The sequence below is a fragment of the Chelonia mydas genome, chromosome 8, assembly GCF_015237465.2.
Source record: "Chelonia mydas isolate rCheMyd1 chromosome 8, rCheMyd1.pri.v2, whole genome shotgun sequence".
Lineage (NCBI taxonomy): Eukaryota > Metazoa > Chordata > Testudines > Cheloniidae > Chelonia > Chelonia mydas.
In genome coordinates, this window is record NC_057854.1 from 14,489,670 (window position 1) to 14,506,196 (window position 16,527).

A 16,527-nucleotide genomic window follows, 5' to 3' on the forward strand; every position below is an offset into this window, starting at 1 on the left:
AACACACAGTGTCTTCAATGAGATCGTGCCTCTCATCTGGCAATTACTAGTGTGGATAACCCTGGATTAATCCTTACAGCATCCAGTTTCTCTCTCTTTCAAATCAGTGAGTACATATAAAATAAAAATACAGGGTAGCAGATAGTTTAGATAGGGAATCTCATGGGAATATTATTAGTTTGCCACGTCAATTTCATAACAACTAAAACCTTCTTTTTGCAAAGTACTTTCCAAATGCTAATTATTCGCACAACACCTCAGTAAGTTAGGCAGGTTTTATTCACTACATGGTACAAGGGTTTAAACTGAAGCAGAGAGCCCAAGGTCATACAGTGAGACAGAAACATGGCTGGGGAGAGAACCCCAGAGTCCTTGTTCTACTCATAAGAAAATACTTCCATGGGAAATGTAAACTTTTGCCTATTTTTTTTAAATAAGTAAGGACAGTGAAGTTCTCTTAAAGGGGAACCTGCTAGAAGGACAAACCTGTCATTAACCTTTAGATTCATACTATATGTCTCAATTTTGAATACGAGTTCAACTTGAGATGTTTTTCTTGGACGTTTTTGCGCTTTAACAGGGGGCAGTTTCTTTAGACCTCAAGGCTCCTTAAAAGCATCACGATGAATAAATAGCCTCAGGTTTGAATTAAAGCATAATTTTTTGCGGTATCACTGAACGCACAGCAGCCACCATTACAGAGTTAGCATTGCACATGGTGGTATGCGAGATTATAATTACCATCTTTGGGAACAGTAAATCTTGGTTTTTAGTGGCTTGTATGCAATTTTTCAGTGCTTCATGGTCAAGCCAGGCTAAAACTGGAGGAATTAAGTAGGGATTAAATTCGTGGCTTGAATGTTAGTTTTCCAGGAGTTTAAAAGGAAGGAACAAAGTGGGTCAAATTAATCTGTGGTGTAACAGACTGTGAACTATTGTCCAGGATGGAACAGTATAGCACCCACAACAAATAGCTAGGGCCTGATTCTCAACAGCCTTGCAGCCACGTACCACCTATGCAAAGTGGGCGTAAAACAGTATGCTTCTGATTTAGTAGCACTCTACAACCACTCTGCATGGGTGTGAATTACTGTACAAGGGACCCGCCCGTGGAGACTCAGCCCATGGAATCTAGCCAGCCTAGCCTCTGCATTCATAGGGTTTACTTTTTTTATTCGTTGAAGGGTATAAATAATGCTAGCCTTACCGCAACTTCTTCTGTCTGCATCAAGAGGTCACATGGGGGCTTCAAAGCCTTTGGCCGGCTAGCAAACCAGTATGTGATCATAGCTGCAAAGGCACCAATGCCAACTAAGGTGGTAGCTGGCAAGCTGTGGAAAAACTGGCTGAAGCTGTCAAACTCGGGCAGCCGCAGGGTCCTCAAGATTTCCTGTGCTTGCATCTTTTCAAAGATTGAAAGGGCCAATTCTGCAGGATCCAAAGGAAAAAAATGAGTTAATGCCACAGGATTAACAGACATAGTAGACATAGGCCAAAACATTTGCCATACTTCTCAGGGAACAAAGGCAAGGAAAGGCAGTTCTCTCTTTACCTTTTAGAAACATACTGCTATGCTGACCCAGAAACAGCTGTCCACAAAAAAGAAAAAAGCAAAAAAGGTGCAGCTACAAAAGAATGGCACAGAGCAAAAAGCGTAATTAGCATCACAGCAAGAGGAACCGTGTATATTTAGACTGTTCTGTGTCTGAAACATGTAACGAAAGCCCCCTGGCTCTGCTTGAAACCAGGCCCTTACAAACAAAGGCAGAGAGACTGAGGCATGGAAGGCAGCTGACTGCTAGAAGAGATGCCTTTAACCTGCATGGATTTTTTCCATTTCAAATATTCTTAGCACTGGTGATAATCACATGATAACTTAAAGTGGCAGCGTACCCTCGGCAAAAGGATGCGTCACTTCCGTCAGCGAGAGGATCCTTGACTATTCCACACTTCACAGTCATTACAGAGACGCAGAGTTTTGAAAATGACTAAGAATTTAGCAGCAGCTATTTAAAGCTCCAGCTTTTTCTTTTACTCTGTGAGCCAACATCTTTCAGGAAGCCTGTAATTTTTCTCCCACCTCTAACTCAAGGTACTGACTTCTGTGAGCCCCTGATACTGTGCTGTCGTAGTACCTCTTAAGTAAAATAGAAATAAAATTAGCAATCTCTCCATTTCTTCTTTCCCAGCCTGTAGGAGAAAAAGCCTGATTAGTTTGTGTGTTGGTTTTCGTATGTATCTGAAGAACAAATTGAAAGGAAGCCAAGTCAAAGCGATGAGTTTTGCATTTAGTTTTGATGTGGTGCATTCTAATCTCTTGTAGGAGAGAGTTCCAGAGTCTAGGTCCAGTTCCTGTGAAAGTTCTTCTTCCTGTGCTCTTGAGCTTTCCCCTGATTGGTCAACAGTTTCATTGTTTGGGTGGAAGACAGCTCCTTCATGGGAGGTCCTGGCTGCAGTGGCAGAGGTGATTTCTCAGGTAGCTAGGGCCAATCTAACAGTGAGCTGTGAATATCAAGAGACAGATTGAACTGGACTCTGCATGCTTTGGGGAACAAGTGCAAGGAGCAGAGCACCAAAGTTATGTGTTTATGCATCCCATGCTGCTCAGACAATGGCCTATTGTGCTTTGTACCACCGGGAGCTTTTTCGGCCTCTTTGGATTCATTTTTGATGTGTAATGAGGTGCAATGATCAAGCCTGAAGGTCAGGAATGTGAACGTAAGAACAGTCATACTGGGTCAGACCAAAGGTCCATCAAGCCCAGTATCCTGTCTTCAGACAGAGGCTGGTGCCAGATGCTTCTGAGGGAATGAACAGAACAGGGCAATTTATCGAGTGATCCATCCCCTGTTGTCCAGTCTCAGCTTCTGGTAGTCAGAGGTTTAGGGAAACCCAGAGCATGAAGTTGCATCCCTGACCATCCTGGCTAATAGCCATTGATAGACCTACCCTCCAAGAACTTGTCAAATTCTTTTTTGAACCCAGTTATAGTTTTGGCCTTCACAACATCCCCTGTGAATGAGTTCCAGAGGTTGACGATGCATTGTTTGAAGAAGAACTTCCTTTTGTTCGTTTTAAACCTGCTGCCTATTAATTTCATTGGTGACTCCTGGTTCTTGTGTTATGTGAAGGGATAAATAACACCTCTCTGTTCTCTTTCTCCACACCATTCAGGATTTTATAGACCTCTATCATATCCCCCCCCCACCCCCCCCATCTCTTTTCTAAGCTGAATAGTCCCAGTCTTTTTAACCTCTCCTCCTATAGAAGCTGTTCCATACCCTTAATCATTTTTTGTTGGCCTTCTCACTACTTTTTCCAATTCTAATAATCTTTTCTGAGATGGGGCGGCAAGAACTGCATACAGTATTTAAGGTGTGGGCATACCACGAATTTATATAGTGGCATTATCTATCCCTTTCCTAATTGTTCCTCACATCGTTCACTTTTCTGACTGCCGTTGCACACTGAGCAGATGTTGCCAGAGAACTATCCACGATGACTCCAAGATCTTTCTCAAGTATGGCTCATCATGGCCTGATCTGTGTCCGATAAGATGGGGTACAATCTTCAGGTCACTGGCAGGCAAAAGTGCATGTTCTATGCCCCCTCGGCCATTTGGGCATTAATCAGTCCTCAGGAGCCTAAAAGGATACCTTTCAGAGTAGCAGCCGTGTTAGTCTGTATTCACAAAAAGAAAAGGAGTACTTGTGGCACCTTAGAGACTAACCAATTTATTTGAGCATAAGCTTTCGTGAGCTACAGGATACCATGGCTGCATGCTGAATGAACAATGTGAAGGCAGAAGCCCTTGATAGTGGGGATGCTATAGAGGAGGCAATTTTTTTCAAAATCCTTCCTTATTCCTACCAGCATCGCCTTATATGAGTTCAGGTTTCTCCAGCTGCAGATTTCAGCAAGGCTTTGTGAAGAGTGGGAAATAGTGCCGGCTACATGGTTTTTTGAGCTCAGTTCATTTAAAGTATTATCGCAGGTTGGTGCAAACTTCCCCTGTTACATTTTCCTAGTATTTGTATTTTAATATTGTGCATTAATTTAATCCCTTTGGTCCCAAAGGATTTTATAGACTAATATGCCTAGTGAGCACATTGTCCACCATTAAAATGCAGTGGCTGCTGAAGCAAAACACAGCAGCAGCACCCAGTCCTTCAGAACTGGTGTACCTCATCCCGCTGAAACTGCAGGGGGAATTTTGGTAAGTAGAATGAATTCACTCAAGTTGGAGTTTTGGCCAGGACAAAGGATCGAGCCACGAGAACTTTAATGTCTGCAAGATACTATGATCTAGTGTCTGATTTATCAGTGTCCCATGGCCACTCTACACCCACCATGCTGTCAAAGTGGCTGCAAAACAGCCGCACAACACCTCTCCCCCTGAAATATCTCACCAGCGTAGGCAACCCTGGTGCAGGAGGAGTTCCAGGGTGGACAGAGCCATGGCCAGGGCATTTCTGTAGCTTGGCTATTCCTTGGCAGTTGCAAAGCCCATGATGCTAAGGCAACGGGGGTGCAACCCTCAACTACTCTCTGACAGGGGAAGTGAAAGGGTCAGATGCCTCCCCTTGGTCCCACATCTCTGCACCAGTAGGAGGTGGAATCGGGTTCTTAGAGCTTACATCTCATCTGAAAGACGGCACTTCCAGCAACGCATCTATGGTGCTTAACATCCTTCTGATCCGGCTGCTGACAATTATCCATTCCATTCCCATGTATTTGCATGTGTTGTTGTGACTAGGCCTGTGTGTGTTGCCATCTCTAGTGTATGATACTTTACTTAATTAGTCCATTTAAATCTATCTAATTAGTTATTTTTTGCATATGTAAAAGTGCCACATATGTGCTAAGTCTGAGGTTTACTTGTTTCCTGCTGGGTGGTGGCGGGGGATGGGGAGGGTAGCGAACTGTTGAGTATTTGATCTTTATCAGGCCTTTCTTTAACTTATTGCTGGATCTTTACAGCCAAGCCCTCCCACTGTGTCCCTGACCATATTATATGTCAACTTCGGGCTCCTATGAGCGTACTGTTTGCAAATGGCAACAGATCAGCCTGCTTGTATGTAAATTTCAAATGGCTAACTACCGCCTGGGGCCTGATCCTGCAGCTGTTACACATGTGAGCAGTGCCAGTGAAGTCAGTGGGATTATTCCTGTGAATAGAGGCTGCAGAAGCAAGGAGGAGGCTGTCAGAGTGCTGATTCTATGCTACTGGAGGATCTGCTATGCAAGAGGGATCCTCAGCTGGCCACAAGGCCACCTTTAAGTCCACGGTCTTCTTGAGAGTCACAGAAGAACGGGGTTAAGGAGAAGAACCTTAAGAAAGAGCCGTAGACATGTAAATGGTTAGATCATGATAATATACCAGTAGATGGCACTCAAAAATATGCAGCATTTGTGCACTGCAACTGGCTCCTAGGGCTCAGCTCTTAACAGTGGGAGACACATCAAATACAGATGCTTTATGCTGCGTAATTGATCACAGTGTTATAGGTTTCAGCGGCACAGGGAACGTGCTGCTGTGTGGACTGGCCAGTACAATTCTAGCAAAGAAGACTGGATCTGACTTCCCTCACTTACTCCAGTTAACTGATTTCGATAAAGTTACTCCTCATTTAGGATGATTTAGAACCACTGAGAAGATAATCAGGCCAGAAGGGCATCATTTCATCACTGTGCTAGGATCCCTTGCCTCAAAGGGGTTATAGGGCAGGCCTACGTCCCCCTGAGAAACACGCCCAGTACAGGGAAGCCCAATGGCCACGTGCTATGCTCCCACAGCTATCTCTGCTCTACTTCTGCAGCACTCCCAGCTGCAAGGGGGCACTCAGGGGAGGAGCAGAAGTGGGCCAATGAAAGCAGAGGGTGCGAGACATATGGCTGGGGCAGTCTCACAACTTGGCAGTTCTGAACCCCAGTAGGCTCCACAAGGGTCAGTGAAGCAGGGGCCTCGACTTCGGGAAGCTCTGAGGACTCCCCTAGTCTGCGCCAAAGGCCGCGCCATCTGTGTAGTCCCTGAACAGGAGAGGCCCAAGATACCTCCATTGTGTCCTATGCTGGCACCAGTGCAGGCATCTCCCTGCTGCAGAGTGATTAGGATCCTTCCACTGCAGAGGAAGAAGAACCTCCTCGAGAGCAAATGCTCCCTCACTGGCCCAGTCCTGAACCGGGCTAGCCGACATAACTATGCAATTCTCTGTTACCAGAAGGGCTGAATATTTTCCCTGGAGTACAGATGGGGAGGGGAGACCAGAAAGAACGAGAGGAAAAAATCCTTTTCGGTGTAGATCCTCAGCTACTGAAAGGGACACTGTTGAGGTTGTTAGGCATTAACCTACCTTGGCAATTGCCCCATGTTGTAGGTCTGGCCTCTAAAGACTCTAGCAATGGAGTTTTTTTTAAACGGATATATTTCTTCAGCACTAAAAATCAAAGGAAAGAGAGGGGAAAAAGAAACCCTCAACTTATCTGCTTCCTTCTGTAAAGAGATCAGTGCACATATAGGGAGCCAAAAGAGTTGAAAAGTCATGTGACATGTCACAGTAATAGGAAGGGACACCATGCAGCCCCCAGATCACTCCCTTTCGAATTCAGGAATGGTTTTGTCTTTGGTGATATAAGGAGGAGGCTTGCCCTGGCATATTATCGCTGTCCTCAGTGGATCAGTGCAGTGGGGCTCATTCAGACACAAAACAGAGACAAGTCATTGAATTGGGATCTTTCTGAACACAAATTCTGTCAGAGGTGTCAAGTGGTACGCGGAGTGACAGCCTTGGGTATAGAGACTATGAAGGCAGGTAGGGTAGGTAGTGAATGGGGAAGAGCTGCTGCATGGCTGCTACTGCTGTCTCAAGGCTGGAATAGCCCCCACGACTGCTGCTCCCACTCCATTCCACTCCTCAGGAATGTATTTTGGGGAACCCCAGACGTATTGGCTCTGGCCTCAGCTCCTCAAAATCCCTAGGTACAGGGAACCCACAAGGAGCTGTGCCTTATGTGATACAGGGGGTGTCCTGCTTCCTGTCCTGTACAGTTGAAGCACCCTACCAATTCAGCTCAGGTCAGGAGTCTCAGGACCCTATCTGCCAGCAGCTGGAGGGATAGATCTTCAGTGGGTGTAAGTCAATGCATTTCCATTGCCTTCAATGGCGTGATGTCTACTTATACCAGCTGAGGATCCCGCCCTGTTTGACGAATCTCCTTGCTTTTTTCTTTTATGTACAAAACTGTGATCATCGGTATAAAGGACATATCCCCCATCCCATAATCAATGGCTTGCTTGTCTCCAGAAATCTGGGCCTGATTCCTCTCCCCCAGGGTGACAACCACAAGTAATTCCATAAAAGTTAATGGAGCTGCACTGGTGTGAGAGAGATTTGTTTGTGTGTTGAATATACAAGAAGTCACAGCCTGTGTTTTAAATAACTGCCTCATGTTGACTGAGGTAAGCAAGCTCACAAGGGAACCCCCCTTAGCTTTGAAACTATGAGGGGAAAATACCCCGGGCCCAGGTAAATTAGAATCATAGAATATCAGGGTAGGAAGGGACCTCAGGAGCTCATCTAGTCCAACCCCCGGCTCAAAGCAGGACCAATCCCCAACTAAATCATCCCAGCCAGGCCTTTGTCAAGCCTTAAAAACCTCAAAGGAAGGAGATTCTACCATCTCCCTATGTAATGCATTCCAGTGTTTCACCACCCTCCTAGTGAAATAGTTTTTCCTAATATCCAACCTAAACCTCCCCCACTGCAACTTGAGACCATTATTCCTTGTTCTGTCATCTGCTACCACTGAGAACAGTCTAGAGCCATCCTCTTTGGAACCCCCTTTCAGGTAGCTGAAAGCAGCTATCAAATCCCCCCTCATTCTTCTCTTCCGCAGACTAAACAATCCCAGTTCCCTCAGCCTCTCCTCGTAAGTCATGTGTTCCAGTCCCCTAATCATTTTTGTTGCCCTCCGCTGGACTCTTTCCAATTTTTCCACATCCTTCTTGTAGTGTGGGGCCCAAAACTGGACACAGTACTCCAGATGAGGCCTCACCAGTGTCGAATAGAGGGGAACGATCACGTCCCTCGATCTGCTGGCAATGCCCCTACTTATACAGCCCAAAATGCTGTTAGCCTTCTTGGCAACAAGGGCACACTGTTGACTTATATCCAGCTTCTCGTCCACTGAAACCCCTAGGTCCTTTTCTGCAGAACTGCTGCCTAGCCACTCGGTCCCTAGTATGTAGCAGTGCATGGGATTCTTCCGTCCTAAGTGCAGGACTCTGCTCTCGTCCTTGTTGAACCTCATCAGATTTCTTTTGGCCCAATCCTCTAATTTGTCTAGGTCCCTCTGTATCCTATCCCTACCCTCCAGTGTATCTACCTCTCATCCCAGTTTAGTGTCATCTGCAAACTTGCTGAGGGTGCAATCCACACCATCCTCCAGATCATTAATGAAGATATTGAACAAACCGGCCCCAGGACTGACCCTCGGGACACTCTGCTTGATACTGACTGCCAACTAGACATGGAGCCATTGATCACTACCCGTTGAGCCTGATGATCTAGCCAGCTTTCTATCCACCTAGTTAGTTGGGAGGGAGATGGTTAATGGTGTCCCTTTAAATTGCCAGAGCACAATTTAAGGCTGCACCAGCAGTTGGGCTTTGAGAGACAAATCTTTTACGGTAAAGGAAGCTGAGCATCCTTTTGTCTCATCCCCTCTGTCCCCTGTTCAGTCTCTGTAGCCGCTGGCTGATTATTGGAAAAGATTCTGTTCCCATGGGGAGCCCCCAAGTATTTAACAAACAATGTATGCACTAAAATTAATAGAAAACTATAAGGTGTTTCTTCCTGGGAGTCATTGCACGTGATGTATTTAAGGTCAGGCTAATTGTCTCTCAAGTTTTCTGTCACTTCATGCTGAATATGCTCTAGAAAACATATTTAGCTGCTTTTAGTAAGTAATTTTTAATAGTACGTGTGCTGAAAGCTACACACATAATAAATAGCTAGACCCTGTCCCAAAGAAAGAGCTTGCAGCCTTAGTGTACAGTGAGAGGAAACAAACCAAGCAGGGTGAGGGTAGGGAAGACAGGATGATAAATTATATTCAGTGAAATAAACAGTCTTGTCAGCCCAAAGCCCAGCCATTGTCTAGTGTTTTATAGGCATCAGAGCAGAGCTGACTTGGAGGAGGACAATGGAGTGAGTGTACAGATTTTTAGGGAGAGCGCCTCCCATGGATAAGGGGTTTGTCAATAATCCCTGCATGTGTTTAATAAAAATCTTCCTTCATGAAAAATACTAAAACCAAGTTAGTTTCAGGTCCCAGATTGGGGCCTTTAGGTTCTACTACAATAATTAAACATTCACCCTGTGTTTCCGTTTGGAAATATCTTCCTATCTAGGAATGTATCCCTGGTCTCTAGGCACCTTTACAGAGTTCTGATTATTTAACACAGTGTCTAATTACATTATTCTGGCAATTTAGATCCATGTTACAAAACCGCAGGACGTGCTGGATCAGAGTTAACAAAGTGGCACAATAGCCTGCGGTTACATCCTAAAGTGTTGATTGTCCCTTTATCTCAAGCAGAATTTCTTCAACACCATATTGGCCATGATTTTAAAATCAATGTGTAAATCAGCAGGTTTTCACTAACCGACCACAAACAGAGGGAAGCTAATTGCTAAGCAATTCTTAAGGCGGAGAGAGAGCCTTGCACATCTAGGTTACTTCAATTTTCTGATATTTACAGAAGAGCAGTCAGTCTTAATAAGGTTATTTGGCCAAGTTTGCAAATTGGTGCCAGAGTAACTAAGAAGGGAATCTGACTTGCTTTCTGATTAAACTGTCTGTGGTCCCTGTAATGTGGAAACAACCCTCCCAATAAGTTGGTGAGCAATGCTGGAACCACCTATGCAAGCAAGCACTGGACAACAAACTAGAAAAGGCGTTAAAGGGGTGGGGAAATGGAGCAGAGCTTTGCAACCCACGTGGTGGGGGAGGTCAAGCTTTCTCAGCTGCAGCCGTTGCTTTTAATGTTTGCCAGGCAGAATGTGCTTGTACCTAACATCAGGAACCATTCCTTGAGGGACATCTAAAAGGAGAAAATTAATGATCAGGTTGAACTTCAGCATTCGGATCACCACCGAGAGCAGGGTGTACTGGGGCACTAGACCTTGTTTTGGGTATTTTAGGGTAGATTCCCAACAATAAGGGCAAGTCTTGACTTGAAGTGAAGGGTGAAGCCTCCCCTAGCACAGGCCAGATGCCTGTATATTAAGGGATGGGCAGTAGTCCTGGCGTGCTGTACAGAACAGAGAGAGCTTGACTACCTCTTCAGCCATGTCTCGGGAGAGTGGATTATTATTGCACACATGATTGCTTTGTAGCCTAGGAACACAGTTTAAGGCCAGAAGGGACCATCAGATCATCCAGTTTGACCTACATATCACAGGCCATTAAATTTCGTGAACAGCCCCCTGTTGAGTCCAATGACTTCAGCTGAACAAAAGCCAACTACATCCTTAGGAGATTGAACTGCTGCCCTGGCTCTTTGCTACATGTTAGCATGGTGTAATGTGTGTCAAACATCTAGATTTTGTAAGTTGTTGATTGGTTTTAGAAAACTCAAAGCTGTGTCTTTTTCCTTCCAAGAGAGTATGGTGTTTTCATTTAAAATTGGCAGGGGAAAGGTATTTGGCTGGGGTGGAATTTGACCTGTATGGAGCTATTTATTCTTGCATATAGTACATTCCCATTATATAATAACAATGTTAGGAGGTCCATGAAATTGCAAATACAGTAAGCAGAATGTTGTTAGTAGCGTCCGCTGATGAATGATACATTATAAAATCTACAGTAATAGGCAAAGTTTCCCCATGACTCCTAGGGGAAATTATTTTCAATTGGGCTCATTCTATCTGTTACAGTAAATACTCCACGGAAAATCCAAATATTAAAATCAATTTAATGTATTAGGTACATGTACAATTCTTGATTACTGGTGGTTATTCAAGATGCCATGACCCATAACCCCAGTGTCCTGCTAAATTCCCACTTGGGCAATTACTTTCTGCCAACCTGCAAGTTTCCTCTGTAGTTTCATATAGCTAAAATAAGTGCCAAGGTACTTCAGAAAAAAGGTATTTTACATATATTACATTCAAAAAGTAGGTTTGAGAGGAGGACAGACAGTCCCCCTTCACTTTGTGACTGAAACACCTGCATCATGCTAATGAGCGCTTTTAAACAGCTCCTGTATTCCTTCCTCCTCAGAAAGGACTATATTTCAGGGGCAAGTTTAGTGATTCCTGTGTTTGTGAAGTTTGTAAAGATTTTCAAATCCTTTGTGATGAAAGGAGTTATAACTATGTTATTATTATTAATAACTCAGTCTAAAACACATTGCAAAGCATTGTGGAGGATTCCATATTGATGGAAATAACACAAACAAATGGGAAATTAGACCTGCACACTGTGCGTTCCAATACATTAATCAACTCAGCGATCCGAACAAATCAGTGGCAGGATTGCTGGAATCTTTGCATACACTAACTTGCAGATGCAGTAAGTAAAATTTTAGGGAGAGTGTTGCATAATATTTTCCTGGTTATACTTACATGTTTTCATGGTTTAAAAACCATGATTTGAATGGTTTCAGAGTAGCAGCCGAGATTTTAGGTGTGTAATCTGAAATGACATTTCATTCCCATCCTCACTAATGAGGATAAAGAACTTCTCAGTTTCTCATATTCAGAATCTATAGTTTCTAGAGTAACTCAGTCAGTGACCCCTATTTCTGATTACATATGATTTTAGTATTATTGTGCTGCAGATCTTATCTGGCTTGGCTCTTGCAACAGTTAATCTTGCATCTAAAAGTGGCTTGGCAATGACCCTGTCCTTAACTATGTTTGGGTAAGCGGCCTTGCTTTTGGAACATAGCCCACACTTACAATGTCAAAATAACTCAGACAGCAGCAGCATCTGGACATGTGGGAAAGGCACTGGTTGCTCTGGGCTGACCACAGCGTGAAGAATTTTGTAATGGCCTGACTCTCTCTCTCTCTCACACACACACCCACACAGAGAGAGAGAGAGTGTGTGTGTGAGAGAGAGAGAGATCTATCCTTTGTGGAAGATCTTCCACTTTTGCTCATACAACCAGGACAATCTCGAATCTCTTTTGTGTCCTTGTGAAAGGCACCATGCTCTCTCAACAAGATCAAACTGATGCTGTTCGAATCACTTCTCTGTGATTCCATTTTGTCCCCTTCCATTACCTGCAATTGGTGCACTTTCATGGAACAAATTCCTGTCACATAAACCACTGACAATAAGTTCCCTCTAGGCTGCGCGGCCATGCAGCTGCCTATTAAGCCCCGCGCAGGGGTTCAGGGCTGCAGCGGGGAGAGGCGTCGCTCCCCGCTGGCCCCGGCGCAGACCTGTCCCGCACTTGCCATATGTTGGGGGACAGGAGCCCCTCCCTTGGCCCAGCTCAATTCCGCTGGAACTGCCGCCGAGGAGAGGCGCCTCTCCCCCAGCCCCGAGCTGCTACAGTGAGAGAGGGGGCTAGGGGGGTGGGGGATGGAGTCCTTTCTCCATGCCGCAGCCCTGGGACAGTCTGCACCCCCGCACCCCTCATCCCTGACCCCACCCCAGAGCCTGCCCCACCCCGCACCCCAACCCTCTGCCCCAGCCCTGAGCTTCCTCCCACACTCCGAACCCCTCAGCCCCACCCCCACCGCATGAATTATGTGCGCCAATATGAGGGTTATGTGTCACACGTACCTCCATATTGGTGCACATAACAAAATTCATTCCACACATGGACATAAAAAATTAGAGGGATCACTGCCTATCATAAATGAAAGTTTTCTGGTGTGCCTACTGCAATAAATACCTCACTGGCATTCAGAAGTGCTGGTGAACGCTGTCTACCTTGCCTTCCCTATTCAGGTATGCAACTCTACTGATATGAAAACTTTGATGTTACAATTTATTCTATATTGAAGTTGAAGCTTCAAAGTTTTCACTTGATTTCTAAACTATTCTTATGCGGGAGAGATAAGGCAGGAGAAAGGAAGTAAGAAGAGAAGAGAAGGGAAATGGACCAAAGAAAAGAGAAAAGGCTAGTTAACTATCAGGAGGGAATGAATATAGATCAGATGTCCTGAGGTGGCCAGAACTGAGCATAATGTCTCAAGTCTCTGGAGCATGTGCTGGTTTAGGGTGAAGATGCCTTCTGCAGTAGCGTACATTTACTCTCCAGCTATAGATGTATCGGTGGCTTGAATTACCTGCCAGGCTCTGGTAATAACTAATACTCACTTTGATTATTCTAAAATTCCAAATGTTCCGTACTTGAACTCAGTACATGAAAAGCTGTTGAATAGGCCAGGGAGATCATCTCTTTTATAGTTCTTATAAGGGGCGATAATCCATTCGTGTAACTGAAAATATTCACTCTTTTCACTTGTAGTAAGAACACCTTTGCTTAATCCTCAACCATTCTATGCAGCTAACTGTAGAAAAGATGCCCTATTACCATCTTTAATAGATCAATTATGGCTAAAAAATTCCAATAAGCATATCTTAAAGCAGCACCACATGAAAGCAAAACTATATCAATGAGCCAACAGTATTCTGACAATCACTCAAATATGCTTCACATTTTTTAATCTCTAATTCAGTGGTTCCCAAACTTGTTCCGCCTCTTGTGCAGGGAAAGCCCGTGGTGGGCCGGGCCGGTTCGTTTACCTGCCGCATCTGCGGGTTCAGCCGATCACGGCTCCCAGTGGCTGCGGTTCGCCTGGAGCGGCCAACCGGAGCAGCCTGCGCCGCTTCCAGTAGCTCCCATTGGCCTGGAGCAGCGAACTGCGGCCACTGGGAGCCACAATCGGCCGAACCTGCGGACGCGGCAGGTAAGCGAACCGGCCCGGCCCGCCACGGGCTTTCCCTGCACAAGTGGCGGAAGAAGTTTGGGAACCACTGCTCTAATTTATCGTTCTCCCTTCCAGTGTCACAAATACAGTCTATAAAAAGGTAAATCCCAGAGTTTTCTGGACCTGGATTTGCACTCTGAGGAGGACAATAGCTTAGTACTCAACAGTGCCATCAGTTGGTGGATCACTATAAAGCTTAATTTAAAATAAACTACTACAAGTATGCCCATTTGAGGCGGGTTTTTTAATAGTTTATACTGTGCTGGAAATATAAAATTATACTGCAGCTGGATTGCATTATGCTAGACCACACTGATCTCAAACACCCAGAATCTCCCCTTGGTTGCTGTAGGTAGCTGGCAACCCATACGCTCCTCTAGTTTACACTGTGGTTCTGGACCATCAAATATTGCTCCCCCGACTCCACAGCGGGAGGCTACAAAGATAGTGTAAAGCTATTTCCAGTCTTGTATTGAGCATAGCTTGGCCAGACCAGAGGATCTGCCTTCTAGTTTAAATACATCATTAATCAAAATGTACACCATAACTGCACTATTAGTTTATGTTTAATATCAGGTATGTCACTCAAGTAGACTGACTGATCTTACACTGGTCTAAACTGTAACTCCAGTGAAGTCAATGGAGTTAATGGGTATAACCCCAGTGTGAGAGCAGAATCAGTCCCATGGTATGTCTATGATGCAATTTAAATTTTAATGAATGTCCAATTTGGTTACCTGATGACAATATTCCTATAATTATTTCATATTTTTAATCCCTGTTCTGGAGGCCAGAAGTCCCAATGAGTTCAGGAAACTAAAATTTACATGTCTAGCATCCAAGTAAAACTTATCATCATTATATCCATATCCAAGCACAAAAGAGTATCTGAAATCACACGCCTAGTTTACTGAGGTGCACTAAAGGCTGTTAGTTATAGCTATGAGCTAGCAAAAATAAGCAAGCTCTTATTTGGATTAACGCTGTCAAGTGATAAAAAAAATTGTGATTAATCACACAAGTAAAAAAATTAATCGCGATTAATTGTGCTGTTAAACTATAATAGAATACAATTTTAATATTTTTGATGTTTTCTACACTTTTCAAATATATTTATTTCAATTACAATATGGAATACAAAGTGTACAGTGCTCACTTTTATATTTAATTTTGATTACAAATATTTGCACTGTAAAAAACAAATGAAATAGTATTTTTCAGTTCACCTAATACAAGTACTGTAGTGCAATCTCTTTATCATGAAATTAGAACTTACAAATGTAGAATTATGTAAAAAACAAATCCTGCATTCAAAAATAAAACAACTTAAAAGTCCACTCAGTCCTACTTCTTGTTCAGCCAATTGCTCAAACCAATATGTTTACATTTGCAGGAGATAAAAGGTGCTTGCTTCTTGTTTACAATGTCACCTGAAAGTGAGAACAGGCGTTCACATGGCACTGTTGTAGCTGGTGTTGCAAGATATTTACATGCCAGATGCTCTAAAGATTCATATGTCCTTTCATGCTTCAGTCACCAATCCAGGAGACGTGCGCCCATGCTGATGACAGGTTCTTCTCAATAACAATCCAAACCACTGTGGACCAACGCATGTTCACTTTCATCATCTGAGTCAGATGTCAAAAGCAGAAGAAAAGGAGTACTTGTGGCACCTTAGAGACTAACCAATTTATTTGAGCATAAGCTTTCGTGAGCTACAGCTCACTTCATCAGATGCATTCAGTGGAAAATACAGTGGGGAGATATATATACATAGAGAACATGAAACAATGGGTGTTACCATACCCACTGTAACAAGAGTGATCAGGTAAGGTGAGCTGTTACCAGCAGGAGAGCAGGGGAGAAAAAACCTTTTGTAGTGATAATCAAGGTGGGCCATTTCCAGCAGTTGACAAGAACATCTGAGGAACAGCGGGGGCAGCGGGGAATAAACATGGCAAAATAGTTTTACTTTATGTAATGACACATCCACTCCCAGTCTTTATTCAAGCCTAAGTTAATTGTATCCGGTTTGCAAATTAATTCCAATTCAGCAGTCTCTCGTTGGAGTCTGTTTTTGAAGTTTTTTTGTCGAAGAATTGCCACTTTTAGGTCTGTAATCGAGTGACCAGAGAGACTGAAGTGTTCTCCAACTGGTTTTTGAATGTTATAATTCTTGACGTCTGATTTGTGTCCATTTATTCTTTTACGTAGAGACTGTCCAGTTTGGCCAATGTACATGGACACTAAACTATTTAAACTACTACATGCCACGGGGGGCCACAAGAGTGGTTCCCTTAACCCACCCAGCAATATTGTTAATCTATCCAACTGAACTCTTAGCCCAGCAGAAGAATCTGTCCTATCTCGAGGCCTCTCCTTCTGCCCCTCCACCCCCACGAACATGATACAGTTCTGTGGTGACCTAGAATCCTATTTTCGACATCTGTGACTCAAGGAATATTTCCAACACACCTCTGAACAACATACTAACCCACAGAGACCTTCCTACCAACACTACAAAAAGAAGGATTCTGACTCCTCCTGAAGGTCGAAACAGACTGGACTTCTA

The 16,527-nt window shown here is 44.0% G+C and overlaps 1 protein-coding gene across 5 annotated transcripts in view; it reads right to left on the bottom strand.

The window, feature by feature from the left end:
- The window catches only part of ACSL6 (acyl-CoA synthetase long chain family member 6), a 112,203-nt gene that overhangs the window by 54,628 nt on the left and 41,048 nt on the right, over nucleotides 1-16,527 (bottom strand). For all 5 annotated transcript variants that reach the window (XM_027825818.3, XM_043553007.1, XM_027825805.3 and 2 more), the window contains exon 2: nucleotides 1,208-1,428. In XM_027825818.3, the coding sequence (XP_027681619.3) occupies nucleotides 1,208-1,428 (221 nt within the window). The remainder of the gene's footprint in view (nucleotides 1-1,207; nucleotides 1,429-16,527) is intronic.